Source organism: Bos indicus, chromosome 7 (genome assembly GCF_029378745.1).
Source record: "Bos indicus isolate NIAB-ARS_2022 breed Sahiwal x Tharparkar chromosome 7, NIAB-ARS_B.indTharparkar_mat_pri_1.0, whole genome shotgun sequence".
Taxonomy (NCBI): Eukaryota; Metazoa; Chordata; class Mammalia; order Artiodactyla; family Bovidae; genus Bos; species Bos indicus.
This window is the reverse complement of record NC_091766.1, coordinates 34,288,876-34,308,934: the sequence shown is the minus strand read 5'-3', so window position 1 is coordinate 34,308,934 and position 20,059 is coordinate 34,288,876. Positions and strand designations below refer to the sequence as shown.

Below are 20,059 nucleotides of genomic sequence, written 5' to 3'. Positions count from 1 at the left end.
TACTTGGGTAGTTTAATAGAGTGAGAAAGTCTGGATATAGAAGACAGGAGGCCTGGTCTGCATCTACTGTAGTCTCAAGAACATTATTACTTAGTTTTGTGACCTTGAGCAAATTGTATAACCTCCCTTTCTTTAATTACATGTCTGTAAAATGAGTATGATGATCCAAGGGAGCTAACTGGGAAGTCTGCATAAAGCCTATGCAAGGCATAGTAAATGCAAGCATCCTAGCTAAGTATTACAAAAGAAAAATCCAAAGTCATAAATTCTTCAGGTAATATTTTCAGACCTGATTTTGAGTGTGTGTGTGTTTCAGCGTTTGCTAAAAGTTTTTATTTTCTCCTAAGAAAGATTTCTTAGGAGAAAAAGAAAAGCAAACAATGAGAGCCTAGGAAACAAGAGCCTCCCAGATGTAGTTTTCTCCCTGTGCATGCTCACCCCAGATGTCAGCACTTCTCACTCCCTCGGAATTATCCACTCACACCCAGAGCAGTAGTGAGCCTGGGGGATTTACAGAAAAAGCCATAGGGAAGACTGAAGAGAGGGTTTACACAGAACAAACTTCTGACTCCCAGGCATGGCCCCTGGGAGGCAGCTTTCCCCATCCTTTGACTCGGCACTCATCGTCAGTCTTCTTCCTTGACTCACAGCACTTCTGTCCAGCCTCCTAACCTCCCCTGCCTCATCCCAGTACCAGCAATGCACAAGCAGGAGGCCGCTTGAGGCTCAGGGCTTGGGCTCCTGAGAAGGTATGTGGGAGATTTCCACTGTCATTTGAGTGGCCCTTTCTCCACTTTTGGTAAATCAAACTTTCTTAAGGCATAAAGAGTGAGATCACTTGGGCTAGGCAGGGACTCCGGTGAGATACCCAATTAGGCCCACTCTTTTTGGAAGTTTAAGTGTAAGATGTCTAAGGAGGTTAAGAAGGATGCAGAGCCTGCAGTCACAACCAGGTGAGGCCAAGAACACAGGTCCCTCTGTGAGGAGAGGGACTGAAAGCCAACTTTATATATAGAGCATGGAAGCCTGTAAAGACTCTCAAGGGTGTAGACATAAATAATACAAGAATAGATGAGGAAAGCTTCAAAGTCAAATAGGAGAAAGCCACTTTTTATACTAAGTAAACAACTCTTTTTCACCATCCCCCCTTCTGACTTAAATGTTGTTTGTATAGATTCAGCCTGTCAGCAAGGCAGAAATAAAAATATCAATAAAATTACCATTTTTTTTGCGGTATGGAATTCTTAGACCTAGAAGCTGTAAGTGAAAGTCATTCATTTGTGTCCGACTCTTTGCTACCCCATGGACTATACAGTCCATGGAATTCTCCAGGCCAGAATATTGGAATACTAGCCATTCCCTTCTCCAAGGCTAGAAGCTATGCTGCTGCTGCTGCTAAGTCATGTCAGTTGTGTCCGACTCTGTGTGACCCCATAGATGGCGGCCCACCAGGCTCCCCCGTCCCTGGGATTCTCCAGGCAAGAATACTGGAGTGGGTTGCCATTTCCTTCTCCAGTGCATGAAAGTGAAAAGTGAAAGTGAAGTCGCTCAGTCATGTCCTATTCTTCCCGACCCCATGGACTGTAGTCTTCCAGGCTCCTCCATCCATGGGATTTCCCAGGCAAGAATACTGGAGTGGGTTGCCATGAAGCTATAGGTCTATACAAATTGACAGAGATGCTTAGTCTTTTTCGCTGCAGGGAACTTACCACATTCTCTAATGTGATCAGAGTGTGGTTCCTCCTGGTTGAATTGTACCTTCTCTTCCCAATTCTGCTGGGCTTCTCTTCTAAGTCTGAACACTTGCTGACCTTCCCTGTTCTTGGCAGACATCTGGGCGGCTGTAAGGAAAAGGCCCAAAGCCCAGGCATTTTTCCAACAGCTTTATTGATGCATAATTTAAGAGAAGATGTTTCTGCTGTTCTATGATAAAGTTCAGTTGAGAGGTGGTATTAATATCTTCCTTAGAACCAAGGTCACTTGGAAGGTTGAACTCCAAGTCTGTGATCAAAATTACCAAAATTTGCCAGTAAGCTCCAGGTGAGCAGAGTTCTTTTACATGTGACACACATAAATATTTGGTAATGACTGACTGAAAAAAAAAGAAAAAGAAAAAAAACACCAGAATCTTGGTGGTGATGGTGTAGCTGCTAAGTCCTGTCTGACTCTTGCCACCCCAATGGACTGTAGCCCACCAGGCTTCTCTTTCCATGGGATCTCCCAGGCAAGAATACTGGAATGGGTTGCCATTTCCTCCTCCAGAAGATCTTCCTGATCCAGGGATCTCAGATTCTTAGCTTGCATTTTAACTCAGGTCCGTGCAAGTGGTAAAGAATCCGCCTGCCAATGCAGAAGACGTAGGAGATGTGGGTTCCATCCCTGGATTGGGAAGATCCCCTGGAGGAGGAAATGGCAACGCACTCCAGTATTCTTGCCTGGAAAGTTCCATGGACAGTGGAGCCTGGTTGGCTACAGTCCATGGGGCCATAGAAAGTCAGACATGACTAAGTAAGCTCTTACCTACATAAACGTAGGTAAGCTACTATTTTTAGGCTACTATACAGAGAGTGCTGTGGAAAAAATAAACATAGAAAGCTCTGCACAGTTTTTCTGATGATTTCATAGAACATGTACAAAATATATACATCATTTTAACTGACATCCTGATGTTACATATTATACAGTTGTAGTTCAGAGGAGTGAAGTAAGAAGTCAGAAAGAGCTAATCAGAGGCAGACACCGAACTCATACTTTATTTTACTAATACAGTCAGCTGGTTTCTCCTTTTAGGTGGTTAAGGAAATTTAGATAAATTTGCAGTTAACCACAAAACAAAGAAATAAATGCTTCCAAACAATAAAACATTTGTCTATAAAACTTCCAAGAAGGATGTGGATGCTTTCACATGGGGAAGTCATAGACTATCTGGAAATTTGGATCCTAAAGAAGAGTGGTTTTGGAGGAGGATAGGACAAGATGGAGAGAGGCTAAGATACACTCACAAAATAAACCGAGCCTGCCTTGCACTGGAGCTAGATCGGGACTTTGTTCCTCAAGGTGACTGCTGGGCTACATTTAAATACAAAAGAAGTTTCTTGCCAGGTTTCTTGAGGACCCCAGTGAAAGTCAAAGATCAACCTAGCTGCTAAAATGATTCTAAATTGGATTAAGAGGCTGACACAGCAGTGCTTTAACTATTCATTCAGCAGTTGTTCTCCTTGGCTAACCTGAGCAAAGCTGAGGGCCTTTTTGTGAACCCAGCTTAAAAACAAGTCGGATGTTAAGGACATGTACTTTAACACACTTTTGTGGTTTGAACATAATTGGACTTGCAGAAAGACCTTTTATAAATCACTCTTATGGGGACACTTTCTGAAGGAAGAGGGTAAAAGTGAGCCCTTCCTGTGACTGGTGAGACGGACTTTGTGTTTTGTGAATTTGCATAATCATCACCTTGAAATCATCACCTTGCGTCTTACTCCAATTATAGATGAATGGGAGCTATCTTTGTGAAGTTCACAGCCCTGGTGAGATGCTGCTGGGCTCCTGGCAGACATCTGTGGAAGTCTGGGCTGCCATGGGGGAGGGCAAAGGACAGATGGTGTGTGTGGGGTGGGGTGGGGGGACTTCCAGAATGATTCCTTAGACAAGACAGGAAAGGTCGCTTCTGACTAGTGAGGGAGCATGTCTCAGAATGACCTTCATGTATCCTCCTTAAGTCTGAAGTTACAGAATGAAGTTACTAAGTTACTGCATCTTAGCAGCTCAGGATGTGTGGCACTGGGGACCTCGCAGTTAACTGGGACTTTCAGAAGGGTGCAGCCTGGTGAGGTCAGCTTCCGGAAGGCTCCACAATACTGATACTTTCCAGATGTTTCTCCTCTTTTCTCCTTTCTGACCAGCTATGTCTTCCTCTCATCATTCTGTCCTGTCCTTTCAAGGAATTGAGATGAAATAACTGCCTGGTGTCTTAGGTGTGATAGAATCACTCAGCAGTAGGAAGTGATTTAATATCTTATATTAATATTTATAATAGTCTTCACTGCTTGTGACTCGCATAAACACTCTTTTTTCCTGTTCAAACCCAATATTGGAATAAAACACTAGAGTATCTTTTACAAAAAATTACTTTTAATGGTGCAATAGTTTGTAATAATCTGTGTAGGAGTTTATGGTTTTCAAAGCACTTTTTGCTTATATTACCTTATTTAATCCCCAGAATAAATCTGAGGAGTAATTAATACTCTTTAAACTCTCTTTTTCCAGATGAGGAAAGGGAGGCCCAGAGAAGTTAAATAATTCACTCAAGGTCATACAAATAATAAATGGCAGAACTAAATCTTAATTCAGACTCTTTACATCTGTATCTTTTTGGGAGGGATTGGGGGCAAGAGGAGAAGGGGACGACAGAGGATGGGATGGCTGGATGGCATCACTGACTCGATGGACGGGAGTCTCAGTGAACTCCGGGAGTTTGTGATGGACAGGGAGGCCTGGCGTGCTGCGATTCATGGGGTCGCAAAAAGTTGGACACGACTGAGCGACTGATCTGATCTGATCATTAAATTTATATTTACTATAGAGCCTATTCACTAAATTTACTGTAGAGCCTCTCTTCTTATTTTTTGCCCGTATAAAACGAGGGAAATGAGGGAAAGGAAAGCAGCTGGAAAATGAATTTATTAAAAGAATGTAACTTTTCTCACAGTTTCCTAATGGATCTTTCAGGTATGTTATTTGAGGACCTGTTGCCTTTTATCTGTAGTAAAACTAGTGCTCTGCAAATTCCTCCATTAAGACAGATATGTCGGTGGCAGCTCTTGTTCCCCCTTCTCCAAAGGAAAAACTAAGGCTTCACAAAACTGAGACATCTTCCTCTCAGCTGGTGGACCCGACCAGGGGGCAGAATTGAGATCTCCTCTAAGAACTCTCCAGCCTCTTTATTCTCTCAGCGTTTCAAAAGCCTGAATACCTCCCCGACCCCCACTCCCACCCCCTGACCCCCGCCTTTGGCTTGCAGCCTTCGAAGAAGAGAGTGGCGCCCCCTCCGTCTGGGAATGGCCCTTTGGGGTAACTGCAGAGCACTTAGTGCACCCAGGTTGGGGTTTGAGTAAGTCATGCGGGTTATGCTGAATGACTAAGCCTTTGATCTGCTTTTCCTGTGCAAAGGTAAGGGTGGAGTTCCCGCCTACCCGCACCTTTCTTCAAAATGCCCCCTTCCTGGGCTTGTGCCGCAGGTCCTTCCAGCCTCATGGACCAATATCCACGTTACTTTGCTGCAAAAAATAATGTACAAAACCCAGCAGCTTTAAAATCCTTCATTTTGGGCCTTTAAGTCCCCAAGACACAGAAAGTTAAATGGGCGTCGAAAAATGGAACCTAAAGATGGAGGTGCATGTCTTTGACCGCGTCTGCATTTGTGATTTATGTAAAACAGCAGAGATGTGCCTTTCTTTTCTTCCCTGCATATCGATTTCCCAGGCGTGGCCCATCCTGGGTCCCGGCGGCCGGCGCCCCTCTGCCGGGCCCCTCCGCAGATCAGCCCCACCTGCGTGCGCCCAGCCACGAGCCGCCAGGTCGCCCGCCTGCGACGGGCTGGGGCGCGCGGCCCCGGGGGCGGACTCCCGCCGCCCAGCTGAGACGCGATTCGTCACTCTTGCAGAACTTTCCCCCTGAAAATCCCTGCACCAGAACCAGCCCTCCCGCCCCGCGGAGGTTTTGATTTTAGAGACTTTCCTTCCTTTTTATTTTCTGTGTGCTGGTTTTGGCTGCCAGCTCGTGCAAGTACATGTCCGCGGTCGTCGCCCCTGCAGCCGCCTACCCGGACACCATGCACTTCGAGGCAGAAGAATCCAAGGAAGGTATGGTTTGGATTTGGTTGAGGGGTCGCCCGCCAAGTTCTGCGGAGGAATGTGGAAGTAGGGCGGCGGGGTAGTGGAGCAGATACGAGTTTAAAAGTGAGCGATGGGTACTTTGTCCGTTCTGACTGCGCCTTCGCTGCTGGTTTCAGGGCGACTGTGCCGAATACACTTCTCACCCCGCGGCCGGTCAAAGGGGAGGGAGGAAGAGTCAATCCTGGCTCTGCCAGTCCACTAAACGCTGCTTTCTAGATCTTTCTGGAAACGAAACAGCCCCAGTATTGACTCCAAGAATGCGAAATGTATTTAGAAGAGCACTGCCTGCCTGCAGTCTGGACAGTAGAAAGCTGGATCCCTTGGAAGAGCCCTAGGAGTCCAGGGTCCCTTGAAAAGGGATTTCAGAAATTGGAAACTTTGTGTGTTTCCGGCTAAAGGGGGAAGCTGCGTGCGGGGGAGAAGTGAAAGATCTTTATTTGAGAAATAGGTGTTTTTTTTTTTTTTTTTTTTAAATCCTTGCTGACTTTTCAGCAGTGAATTTATTTTGTTGGGGGGCTTTAAGGGGGTTGAGAGATATGAGGGAGGGCTTGTGCAACTTGAAACTGAGAAGAGTTTGTCTGTTTCTAACTTTGCCAAAGCAAAGGGTTTCCATTTACTCCTAACAGAGCGGGTGACAGGGCTGGAAAAACTCCAACCAAAACACAATTATACGCTGGTGTTAGTTCGGGGAGTTTATTTGTGTGTGAGTGTTTGTACGCTTTGTTTCCTGAAACTTTATGTATACAAAAGTCCTCTTGTAAGTTGAGGTAAAAGTGGGGGAAATGAGAGAGTAAGAGAGCAGACTGTGCAAGATTGTGAAATTTCTTTCTTTTTAAGTAGTCTCTTGGGAAACGGGTAAATTTCGAATCAATCATAGCAGCTCAGAGAGCCTGAGGAGCAGAAAGGAACCCCATCGTTTCTCGGTTTGGTAGATACCAGTCAGGGAGAGCCTGGAAATTTGTCCTCTTCTTTTCCTGATTCCCATCCCTAAAGTTAAGCCCTGTATTTCAAGATGTGGTCTCTGTGGGCTGAAATTTCCTTTATTGTGCTGTGCGAGGGAAGCAGTCAATAAAAAACAGTCTTGTTTAATAGAAATATGGGACTGGTGTGAATGAGAAATGACAGCCAGGAGCATTGTTTTTGAGCTTGATGTGGGAACTTGGGGGATTAATGTTTCTTTGCTGCCGTGGAGTCTGTACTGATGGAGCTTTGTGCTGTTGGAGGCTTTTCTTTTAAACAGCGATGTGCAACTGGGGTTGAAGGCACATGGGCTGAGAGAAGCCAATAGTGAACTTTTATATGAATTACAAGTAGCACTTACATTGGTATTTTTCTCCCAGGCATGCTTTTTTCTTTTGGGGGAAAAAAAAAAAACTAAAACAAAACAGTGAGGAGAAAGTGGAAAAACAGTATCCCAAAGCATATTCTTTGGGATACATTCTTTCAGCCAGCACCCACATTCTTCTCTCCAGCCCAGCTCACCCATTGCAAGCCTGAAAACTGGATGGAGGTGAAGAGATGCCTTAATGCACACCCCCTTGGTCCTAACCTTTCCCTTTCCCTTGCCATCACTTACATTCTGCAAATCTGTAGCAAATTATCCTCCCTCTGTTATTTACTGAATGCCCAACATGTTTCTTTTTATATAATATGAGGTGCTTGAGTTTTAAGTTGATGGCAGTTAGAATAGGATGTAGAATAACTCTTGAGGGAGATGAAACAAATAACTTTATTAACAAATGGAATCATAGTAGCTTCTACCAGGAAATAAAGGACTAGTGTGTATATATGTGTGTTTGTGTGTGTGTGCGCGTGTGTGTCCCGGGCAGTTCTGACAAGATTTGTTATTGGCTGTGATCTAGAATCCTCTGCTTAGCTACCACCACTCAGAAAGGAGCAATGCTGTTTATTTTTATTTTTTAAAAAAGATTTTTTGATGTGGACTGTTATAAAGTCTTTATCAAATTTGTTACAATATTGCTTCTGTTTTATGTTTTGGTGTTTTGGCCCCAAGGCATGTGGGATCTTAGCTCCCCAACCAGGGATCAAACCCTCACCCTCTGCAGTCAAAGGTGAAGTCTTAACCACTGGACCACCAGGGAAGTCCCTCAGTGCTGTTTAAATAGCTCAGTTATCTTTATTGTCTATCCTTACAAATTCTGTCCCTTCTCCTTAGCTTTTTTTTTTCCCCCTCCTTGTGGATTTATGTATCCCATCTAGTGTGAGATCACCACAAGTTCTTCACAGTGTCCGCATCGCAAGCAAATTGCCTTCCGATGCTTCATGCCTGATTTGCCATACTGGGAGATACTTTAAATCATTAGTCTGAACTGCAGTGAGAGACTAGTATATGTTGTTTAGGGTTGAATATGAAACAAAATATCTGGTTGAATTCAGAAATCCTTGCAGGCCAACACATTTGTGTATGTGAGTGAATGTAGAAGCAAATGACTGGGGATATTGTTAAGCCACTGTAGCTTAGGACAAACTTGACTCTGTGCCAGGAGTGCTGAGCCTCCGTCCTCAGTCAAAAGCCACCTCCTAAAGAATCAATTTAATTTTTCCTGCTTACAAATGAATAGGTGATTGTGCTTGAGTATTAAACAGAGAAAAAGAACTCAGACCTTGCTAGATTAGAAGCTGAGTGAGTTTAAGATATCCTGGCATAAAATGAATAGGAAAGCAAGAGAAAGGGAGGAAGAAACCTACTTTATTAAACAGGGGAAGACTGTTGAAAAAATACCAACAGTTTCCCATGGATGGGGGCTTCTTGAGGAGATGCGTTGATGGCCATATTTTTGGCATTTAATTGATTCCTGTTGAATAAATTTCTTAATTATGAGGTAGGAGAAATGAATCACAATTAAGATCTCTGCAGATCTTTCTAGTGCTAAGCATTGAGGGGTCTGGGGCTCCTCTGACTTGGTTATTGAAGCTTTGGTACCAAAAAATGAGGAGGCCACTATTAAGGAGCTGCTTTGGGAGGGCTGAGCTGTGAGTGAGCTCGGCTCCTCCTGTCTTGCCCATAATAGCACTTTCCGCCACGGCCTCACCTAGTTCTCTCATGCCTCACCAGGACTGCTATTTCACAAAGAAAACAGTAGCCATTAGGCAACTCCCTCACTTCCTGCTTTCAAACCGACAGATTCACCTTTACCCACACCCATCCTCCCAGTGTCTGTGGAAGGCGTGGTTCCTGTTGGAAGGAGCGGAAGGAGGCTCCTTCTACTGTGGGCTCCTCACTGCACAAGTTGGCCTCACGTCTTTCCTGGCTCCTGCCCTTCTGTGTATAGATGGGCCCAAGCTCCCTACTTTGGGGGTGTTGGCACTTGATGGTCTTTCTGCCTGAAATTCTTCTCCCCACCTGACCCCCTTTCCCGGGTCGGGTTTTTGGGTTGGAAGGCCCTTTCTGAACCTCCAACTTTAAAATCCCTTACTGCAGTCTCTCAGAACACCTAACCTTTTTGTGGCCAATACCACATTGTTTAGCATCTTTCTCTAGACCACAAGCTCTTGAGGGCAAGACCATATCTGTTTTATTCCCCACTGGGTCTCCAAGACCTATGCAATGAGAGGTGATCATTCAGTATTTAAAAAATGAATGAATGATCTTCATTCCTTAGAGGTAATCCTCAGTACTTTGTTAATTTTAGGCATATATTTCTCCTATAAAATGAACCTGCTTTTTTTTCTTTTTTCTTTTTTACCTTTTGCATGATGCCTACGTTCTCACTCTTTGTCATCCTTCATCCATTGAAGTCTGTCTTTTTCTCCATTCAGTTCAGTTCAGTTCAGTCGCTCAGTCGTGTCCAACTCTTTGCGACCCCATGAATCGCAGCACGCCAGGCCTCCCTGTCCATCACCAACTCCCGGAGTTCACTCAGACTCACGTCCATCGAGTCAGTGATGCCATTACTCCACTGAAATTGCCCAGATCACCAGTGACTTCCTAGGTGCCAAAACCACCAGTGACCTAGCATTCATATTTTCGCCCCGATCTTACTTGACTTGGTTTTGCAGTGCTTGACACTAGAAGACCGGTGTCCTGGCAGTCCTAGATTCCTCCCTGAGTTCCTATGCCTCTACACTCTCTAGCTGTTTCTTTCTAATCTCTTAGAGCACCAGTCTAGGCTTTTCTAAAAGTTACCTGTACAGCCAGCTGCTTGGTAAACACTATGCTTCTTTTTTTAAAGTGCAGAATAGCTGGTTTATAATGTTGTGTTAGTGGTTCTATGTGTGTGTGATATATATATATATATATAATATAATATATATTATATTATTAACATTATATTAATATATTTTTATATATTATATAAAATAATATATATATAATATTCTCTTCCATTATAGTTTGTTGTGAAATATTGAATATAGCTCCCTGTGCAGTAGGACCCTGTTGGTTATCTATTTTATATATAGTAGTTTATACCAGGCTCCTAATTTCTCCCTCCCATCCCTTTTCCCCTTTGGTAACCATAAGTTTGTTTTCTATGTCTGTGAGTCCTGGTAAACACCATGCTTTGACTGTCATATGGGTATCTCACATTCAACAGATCTGCACTGAGCCTGTCATTTCCTACTCTTCACAAATCTCACCCTCCTTTTGTCTCATCACTGAATATCACAGCACTCTTTTTAGCTTCCAAACTGCAAATCTGCTAGTTGTCCTTAATCCCACCCTCTCCTTTATCTTCAGCTTTCACCTGGCACTTCCTCCTCCTCATTATCTATTGAGTGCATCTCCTTCTCTTCATTTTCCTGGACCCTGCCTTGCTTCAGGTCCTCAGTATTTGTGCCTTCATGAATACAATAACTACCTCTCTCATCAGGATTCTTGGTTGCAACAAATAGAAATTGATTCCTGCTAGGAAAATCCCATGGACGGAGGAGCCTGGTAGGCTGCGGTCCATGGGGTTGCTAAGAGTCAGACACGACTGAGTGACTTCACTTTCACTTTTTACTTTCATGCATTAGACAAGGAAATGGCAACCCACTCCAGTATTCTTGCCTGGAGAATCCCAGGGACAGGGGAGCCTGGTGGGCGGCCATCTATAGGGTCGCACAGAGTCAGACACGACTGAAGTGACTTAGCAGCAGCAGCAGCAGAATCATGAGGAATGGATTGAAATGAAGGATGTCTTGAAAGTTTACTGGGTTAGTTCACACATCCCCAGAAAGAATTAGCCTCTGAAAGATACATCAGGAAATGCAGCCAAGAATCTCCTGGTTAGGACCTCACGATGGCCTTGGCCTCCTGTGTATTTTTCAGTTCCATCTCAGATGGGACTCCAGATGTGCCTGAATATTTAGTCATGCTCCACATTTAAAAATCTCAGAAGTAAGCCAGCTGTTTGTCAGTGCTGGGTTGTGTCCTTGCCCTTACTGCTTGAGGGAGAGATATCCTCTGGTTCCAGCTTTGCTGCAACCACTTGCAAAATGAGGGTTTCTTCAGAATTAGGAAGGGACTTCTGATGTGGATCACCGAAACAGCCACAGACATCTACCACTCCATGGGACTGGTCCATGCGACCCTAGTGCTACCCTGCCTATTTTCTTCCTTGTTCCCTCAGCAAACGTTTCCTTTGTTGGGCTCACTCTCTTGCCCCTCCTTAAGTGGGTAACGTGTCCAGCAGGACCCAGTCTGGAGTCAAGGATCTTTCACAGGGTTCCCATAATACCCTGTACTTCCTGCAGTTGTACCTTGTTTTCATGTATTATAGCCATTAGTCTTCTTTTCCTTTGCCTCCTCTGTGTTATGAGTTTTTTTTTTTCCCTCTTCAGTAAGCAAGATTTGTGCATGGTTTGTTTTTGCTTGACCTAGGACCTCTATTTAGGAGGGCCTAAAAAGCATTGTCAAATTAATCAGTTTAAAAATGAAATTACATGACATGAAACTTTTTAGAGCACTGCTTAGAGATCATCCAGCCTTGCTTTTATAGGAATAGTGCCTTCCAAACCTAGAGAACAAATTTATATAGTGTTTCTTAAATTCTCCACTGAAGTACTTTTAATGGCAGAGGCAAAACAAGCATGTGTCTTTAATCACGGGCATTGCGGCCCAAGATGGCTTGCGAGCATCTCAAATTGCCTTGAGGACCAAAGAAGTGATTTTGAAACTAAAGTGTACTGAGTACTTTCCTGTGTCGGGCACAGTGCTAATTAAGCATCTGATTATGTATATTAATCTCATTTGATACTTGTCTAATAACCCTTTGTTTTAGTTCTGCATAATGATTAAGAAAACTGAGGTTCCGAGAGGTTAAAAACCATGCCTGAAACCACAAAACCAGAAAAGGTAGAATCAAGATTTGAATGGAAGCCGTCTATCCATAGACCCTGATGGGATGTGGTACTTCCAGGGCTCTCCCCCATCCTCAAGTAATTTGAACACTCAAGAGAATGCTGTCTGTGAGTCCTGGGTCCACTTGTACCCCATTTCTGAGACGACAGGAGTAGAGAGACCAGGTACCTTGGAGGAGAAAGAGAAGAGTCCCGGCACATGGGCAGGGAGTCTTGAGCGCATCCTTCTACCCCTGATGCAGGAGATCTAGGAACCCAACAGGGCTGGGTGGGAGGTTCTGGAGCCTACGCCAGCAAGAGAGACCAGAGTACCTATGGGAGAGGAGAAGGGACCTCACTTTCTGAACCAGAGGACAGCTTGAGAATGGAGAGCTTGGACTTCCCAGGTCACTGGGCATGTGTGTGTTATGTTATTACAATAGGGTGACTTTGTAGCTCCACTGAGTCTCCAGTTTCTTTAAAATCTGCTAGGTGTATAGATACATGTGAGTGATTCTCAGCAGAGTTGCGTTCCACTCAATTAGTCATCTCTCCTGATAACATGTTAACTTGTTGGGCACATGCACAGGCATTTACACTCTCAATTGTAGCCCTCTTCAGTGTTAGTGTCACGTAACAGGTGCCTGACCTGTTCCTTGGTGCTTCTGCTGTGGTTTCTCTGAGCCACAGGTTGCCTTGAGTCCCTCTCACCAGAATCTGCCAGAGCTGGGGTCCGAATTCCTGGTGGGTTTTTTGGAAACCAGTCTGGATCACAAACTTGCAGTCAAACGACTGAGATCAGTCAAATGCCAGGACAGTGTCTGAGCTTTGTGCCCCAGCACATGCGCCAGCCTTGCAGAACCTTCTGGGAACCTCATGGTTGGCATTTCCCCACCTCCTAGAAATTTTAATTCTTCAAAAAGTAGAGACTTCCACTACAAAGAAGGGGACCAATATCTGTCAGAGTATTGATCATAGAAAAGCTCGTTTGTTCCATGGTGGTGGTTTATTAATATCTTCTATAATCTAAAAGCTCAATGGTATCAATAAGCTCCCACACCAGGGGTGCCTTCCCTGTTTTAACCTCACGTCCTGTGGCAGCTTATAAATCAAGTTCATTGCTAAGCATCACTTTACCAGTGTTCTCCCCCCTTTCCCCAGCCCTGCTTTGCCCAGAGAGTGATGAGTTCAGAGGTGAAGCTGTAGTTCAGCTCTGATGAAATCCATAGCCCTTGGTACAGCTGACCTTGATGTCATATATAATGTAGAAGGTGCAGCCCATGCTTTAAAACATCGAACTTTGATGTGATTATGTTTCCTTTTATATAGTCATTAGCCTTAGAGTGCAGTGTGCTGACAAGGACTAAAAATGGCAAGTCCATCTAAGATCCATGCCATACTGTCTCCTTACAGGGTACCTCACTGGTAACCTGGTGTTGCCTGACCCCCCACCCCAGCTCTGTAAGCTTAATTATCCTGGGGCCTTTTTCTTCCTCACTTCTGAAATTTTCATCAGAATGAATTTGCATCACACCTTTCTTGTCCTTGCATGAGGATGCCCTTGGGAGAACCAGGATAACATGGCTGATGAAATTCCCCGCTCCTGGCAGTTGATAATCCAGGAAGAAGCAAGAGAATGCAGTAGGGTGAGACAAAGTCTCAGGACCCAGTGATTTCAATTCAGAATAATGCAGCACATCATTTCATTAATAATGCAGAATAATCCTAGAGTTGCCACAAACCATTTATTTGTCAACATTTCCATCCATATGAGAAAGATGCTAACAACTTGGGAGACAGTGAGGTAAACATGGCTGTATACTTCTCTTCATTCAGTACATTGTACCTAAAAAGATAGTATAAGCTGAAATTTAAAAAAAATCAAATCATTATATATATGTGTGTAATATTTAAGGAAGGCCTACAGTGCAAAGCTTTTTGTAATGAAATTGCCCCCTACAAATATAAGTAGAATCCCCATGTCTGAGAGTTAAAAGCAACTCTGAAGGGCCTTCCGTCTAACTTTATTTTGAGATGAGGAACCAAGGCCTAGAAAGGTGATGTTTAGGTCCTTCTGTCCACCTTGTACCTGTTTGGCAAACGAGAAATTTCACAAGCCTAGGTTTTAGCATCGCGGATTTTTGCATGAGATCTCCTGGAAGCAGGACAACCTAATTTGTTTGTGGGTGTCCTACACTGCCTTTCGGGGGAATTTGCCAAACCTAAGTGGAATGGTTGAACACACAGAGATTTACAATTTCACCTTCTCTTATGTGCTCCTCAGGAAAGTGAAAGATAAGGAGGTACCATGAAATGAAATTTCGCTCTGCAATAGAGCCTTCAAGATCCCTGGTTTTCAAAGTGGTAGACTGAGTGAGAGGTGATTAAGAGTGAGCTCAGTTGTTTTCATTCCTTTGAGAACATGGCTCAGGAAAATTAACTCCATAGCTGCTGATGGGGCAGGGATGTCCTTCCTTGGGGGGAGCTTTGCATGTATGTGGCCGAGCACTGGTATTTGGACACCAGACATGCAGTTGCAGGAGCAGGTGGGTGGCTCTCAACCAGATTTTCCCCAGAGCCCTGGGAGCCCGGTGCAAGCTAGGGGTCAGAACACATAGTTTTCTGAGAAGCAGCTCAGTATTCCCTCAGCCATTGATCACAATTCCTGAAAGACCAGTTGCTTGGATCCTTTTTCTTCCAGTTGTATTAAGATATAATTGACATGCAATGCTGTCTCAGTTTAAGGTGTATGGCATAATGATTTGATGTACATATATCATGAAATGATTATCACAATGAATTTAGGGGAGATATGTCATCTCATATAGGTTCAAAATTAAAGAAACAAAAAAAATTGTTTTTTTCCTTGTGATGAGAGCTCTTAGGATTCACTCTCTTAAAAACTTGTATGTATAGCACATAGCAGTGTCAGTTATATTTATCACATATCTTAAATCTTGTTCTAAGGGCTTCAGAACCTTGAGGGAGACTTAGGTATGGAGCTGGAGTGTGTGATGAGTGAATGACTGCTGAATGGATTGCTCTGAGAAACTGTAACTCCTGTGTTGTTAGGTTGGTACCTTATGATGTTTATGGTTTTGAAGATATACGGGGGGGTGTGTTTGTGTATATAGCACTGTCCATGGACTTACATGGGAATACGGTCTCCAGCTTCATCGTGACAAACAAGATTTAATTGCATAAATAACTGGGAGTAAACTTCTTCCAAGGAAATGTGGAAGCAAAGAGGGCACTAAGCTGAGTGCCCTAGGTGAGCACGTCAGCCCGAGGCCTGAAGCCTTCCAAGACTTCATGTGCCCACACAGGGTTGCCTGTCAGGAAGAGAATAAGCGATTTATGAACCTTCCTTTCATCGTGACTTGCCATGTATCTAGCCGTCAGTTCAGCTGGCCCAGGTATGTGTTTTCATGTGGCCCCCGCCTAGGCTGAGGAGCTGGGGATCAGAGGTGTCCCCAGAGCACAGGCTGCTCTGCTCACTGTGGACAGTCCTGTTTCCTGGGTGCAGCCTCTCTCCCTCCATCACTGCCGCCTTCTGTGGGCCTTGGATACTCACAGCAGCAAATGTTGGCAAAGTTAGTACTTCTGTGTGTGGAGAGCCCAGCCCTCAAAGAACTCCTAGTTCAGGGCATCACATGCAGCACGTGTGCATTCAAAGTACAGAATGCAAGGTGGGGGTTTAGGCTGAGTGCAGGCCAGAGGATGATGTGGTAGACCCTTTGAGAATCTAGAGACTGTTTTCAGCAGACACCACAGGCACTGGTGCCTCCACAGAGGGGTTAGCTGGGACTTCAGTGAGGCCCTTTAGGGAAGATGAGTGGAAAGAAGAGTGGAAGAAGAAGGTTTAGAGCACCATGGAGTGGAGGGTTCATGGCAAGCCTTGGTGGGCCATACTGCAGCAGTACATGGCACCAGCCTAGAAGTCAAGCTGCCCAGAGGGACACTCTGTAGCAGACAAGGCACTGGGCATCAGGAGACCAGTTCTCCTCCTGACTTTGCCCTTGGTTGTCTGTGCAACTTTCAGTCACGGATGAGTCTCTCTGAACTTCAGCCTTCCTCATTAGAAAAGTGCAGGCATTGACTGTAGACTAAAGCATGCTCTGTATAGTGAAGAACAGGAAGCCTGGTGTGCTTCATTCCTTGGGGTTGCAGAATCAGACATGACTTAGCGACAGAACAACAACAAATGCCCCATATACCATTTAGGAGGCAAACAAAATTATTGTAAGAAACTGTGGGATTTGAACTGGAACACGGCAGGTGCAAAGTAGTGTTTTAGGAATACTAAGTGGACGAGTATCATATCTTTTTGCTTTTTCATACTGTTCATGGGATTCTCAAGGCAAGAATACTGAAGTGGTTCACCATTCCCTTTTCCAGTGGACCATGTTTTGTCAGAACTCTCCACCATGACCCATCTGTCTTGGGTGGGCCTACATGGCATGGCTCATAATTTCACTGAGTTAGACAAGTCTGTGGTCCATGTGATGAGAAAGTGAAGAAGAACTAAAGAGCCTCTTGTTGAAAGTGAAAGCGGAGAGTGAAAAAGTTGGCTTAAAACTCAACATTTAGAAAACTAAGATCATGGCATCCGGTCTCATCACTTCATGGCAAATAGATGGGGAAACAATGGAAACAGTGACAGACTTTACTTTTGGGGGCTCCAAAATGACTGCAGATGGTAACTGAAGCCATGAAATTAAAAGATGCTTCCTGCTTGGAAGAAAAGTTATGACCAACTTAGACAGCATATTAAAAAGCAGAGACATTACTTTGCCGACAAAGGTCCGACTAGTCAAAGCTATGGTTTTTCCAGTAGTCATGTATAGACGTGAGAATTGGACTATAAAGAAAGCTGAGCACCAAAGAATTGATGCTTTTGAACTGTGGTGCTGGAGAAGACTCTTGAGAGTCCCTTGGACTGCAAGGAGATCCAACCAGTCAATCCTAAAGGAAGTCAGTCCTGAATATTCATTGGAAGGACTGATGCTGAAGCTGAAACTCCAATACTTTGGCCACCTGATGTGAAGAACTGACTCATTGGAAAAGACCCTGATGCTGGGCAAGATTGAAGACAGCAGAAGGGGATGATGGAGGATGAGATGGTTGGATGGCATCACTGACTCAATGGATGTGAGTCTGAGTAATCTCCAAGAGTTGGTGATGGACAGGGAGGGCTGGCGTGCTGCAGTCCATGGAGTCGCAAAGGACTGGACATGACTGAGCATTTGAACTAAACTGAAGCAGACAAGAACCCTAGATTGGTCTGGAGGACCAACTGAGCCAGGGTAAACGAGCCCAGGCAGAAAAGTGTGTGCATCTTCAGTCAGAAGAGGAAAATGGGTTTCCCTGATGTGAGCTGTGAGGGGAAAATTGGAGAGAGAGGTGAGGGCTGGTCTGTGGAGTTAGTCTCTGAGAATACCCACTTTTATAAGGGAAAGAGGTAGATGCATCCAGTAAAGGAAATAGAAATGGAGACACTCAGTAAGTAGGAGGAAACCCGAGAGAGAACAGGGCTTTAGAAGCCAGGGGAATGAGAGCCCCGTGGAGGTGGTCGTCAGCCATGTCTGAGGAGAGGTGCTGTAGAAAATAGCTTTGCTGTTTTCTCCTTAGGCCTCAGTAAAAGCTGGGAGCCTGTGTTTGAAGAGCTCATCTTCTGAGAACCCCTCACAAATGTTCAATCAATATTTAGCGTATAAAAACACAACATAAAATTTACCATCTTAACCATTTTAAGTAGATGGTGGGAAGTGGGGGCAACCCAGATGGCATAGTGGTAAAGAATCCACCTGCCAGTGCAGGAGACATGGGCTCGATCCTGAGTTGGAAAGATTCCCTGGAGTAGGAAATGGCAACCCAGTCCAGTATCCTTGCCTGGAAAATTCCACAGACAGAGAAGCCTGGCAGGCTACAGTCCATGGGATCACAGAGTCAGACATGACTGAGCACACACACATTTGGGGCCCGGGGGTTGACTGCCCCAGCTGTGAGCAGGTGCCCAAGCTCCTGAGGAAGGAAGACTTTGATTATCCAGGACCTCCAGGTCCTAGTTGCCTGCAGATTCCTTCCTGATCTCTACCCCCTTCACCTCTGACCTCTCCCTGTAGCATTGCACAAAATCAGCCCTGGTGCATGAGGGTAAGAAGTGAATATAGGTGTAAAATTTAATCCAGTTCTTCATACTGCAGACTGTAACTGCAGCCACGAAATTAAAAGATGCTTGCTCCTTGGAAGGGAAGCCATGACAAACCTAGACAGCATATTAAAAAAGCAGAGACATTACTTTGCCAAGAAAGGTCTGTATCATCAAAGCTATGGTTTTCCCAGTAGTCATGTATGGGTGTGAGAGTTGGGCCATAAAGAAGGTTGATTGCTAAAGAATTGATGCTTTCGAATTGTGGTGCTGGAGAAAACTTTTGAGAGTCCTTTGGACAGCAGAGAGATCAAACCAGTCAGTCCTAAAATAAATCAACCCTGAATATTCATTGGAAGGACTGATGCTAAAGCTGAAGCTCCAATCCTTTGGCCACCTGATGCAAAGAGCCAACTCATTGGAAAAGATCCTGATGCTGGGCAATATTTAAGGCAGGATGAGTAGGGGACAATAGAGGATGAGATGGTTCGATAGCATCACTGACTCCAAGGACATGAGTTTGAGCAAAGTCCTGGTGTTAGTGAAGGACAGGAAAGTTTGGCGTGCTGCAGTCCATGGGGTTGCAAAAAGTTGGATATGACTTAGCGACTGAACAACAACAACAACAACAGCAACCTACTGAGAAAAAGTTTGGTCCAGTCTGAGAATTAGAGAGTTTTTCTCTCCTCCCTTTCACCTACTTTCACTTCCTGTCTGCCTAACTGTTTTCTTCCTGTGACAGGAACACATGTCTTGGAAAACCACTGATGCTTCTGCCAGGGATACCCTAGATCTGACATGTAATATGAAGATCTGACATGTAATATGAAGATCTGACATGTAATATGAAGACCAAAATATGAGGGTTTTGGTCTTATACATGTTAAATAGGATTTGGGCCATGCTAGTAAACTGAGCCATCCTGAGGAATTTTTAATTTCCCCTGAGGTAAGAACCAGTGAGGTAAGGCTTTTATTGGTGATTAGATGGCTTCACCCAGGAGGTGCTGGATAAATAAGGAGATTTCCCTGGTGGCTTCCTGCAATGCGGGAGTCCTGGGTTCAATCCCTGAAAGATGCCCTGGAGAAGGGAATGACAAGCCACTCCAGTATTCTTGCCTGGAGAATCCCATGGACAGAGGAACCTGGTGGGCTACAGTCCATAGGGTCGCAAAGAGTCAGACACGAGTGAGTGACTAAGCACAGAACATAATCACAGAGACAAAACCAGCTGGGGCCTGCCTGTGATATTTACCTGGTTGAGAAGTACTGTTTCCCATTCTGTAAAAAGCAGTCAAGGATGGGCTTGCTCCAAAGAACATTTTTCCTTTTGTAAAGTTATCTGATGAAAGTGCACTGACTGTTCTCCTTACTGTAAAGCACATACAAAACCATTTTCACATTGGGGTTTAATATCACGATTAAGTCAGTTACGAAACAGCTAGAATGAAAATGCACCCCTCCCCAATATCACAAGTGTAAAAGCTGGACTCAAATTCTTCAGAGAAAGGAGATAATTAAAGAAGGAGTCTCTGTTTAAAAAACTTTTTTTAATTAAAAATTAAAAAAGAAAAAGACCCGTTCTCCAGAGAGTTTCTGGGAAGGTAGAATTCAGGGGCCAGTATCACCAATAAAAGGGAAGGAGAAGAACCACTGGGAAACCAGAGCAGTGAAGGAAGTCAAGGGAGTGGCGATCTGGCAGGTTTTAACATTGCAAGGGAACAATGAGGAAG

At 44.4% G+C, this 20,059-nt stretch overlaps 1 protein-coding gene across 5 annotated transcripts in view; it reads left to right on the top strand.

The window, feature by feature from the left end:
* Positions 1-20,059, top strand: part of TNFAIP8 (TNF alpha induced protein 8) — a 144,616-nt gene that overhangs the window by 92,862 nt on the left and 31,695 nt on the right. Inside the window, exon 1 of one of the 5 annotated variants that reach the window (XM_019964662.2) lies at positions 5,582-5,861. The exons of the other annotated variants lie outside the window; for them this stretch is intronic. Within the exon in view, the coding sequence (XP_019820221.1) occupies positions 5,789-5,861 (73 nt within the window). The 5' untranslated portion in view covers positions 5,582-5,788. Of the gene's footprint in view, positions 1-5,581; positions 5,862-20,059 lie in introns of those variants that run through there. 5 annotated transcript variants of the gene reach the window in all.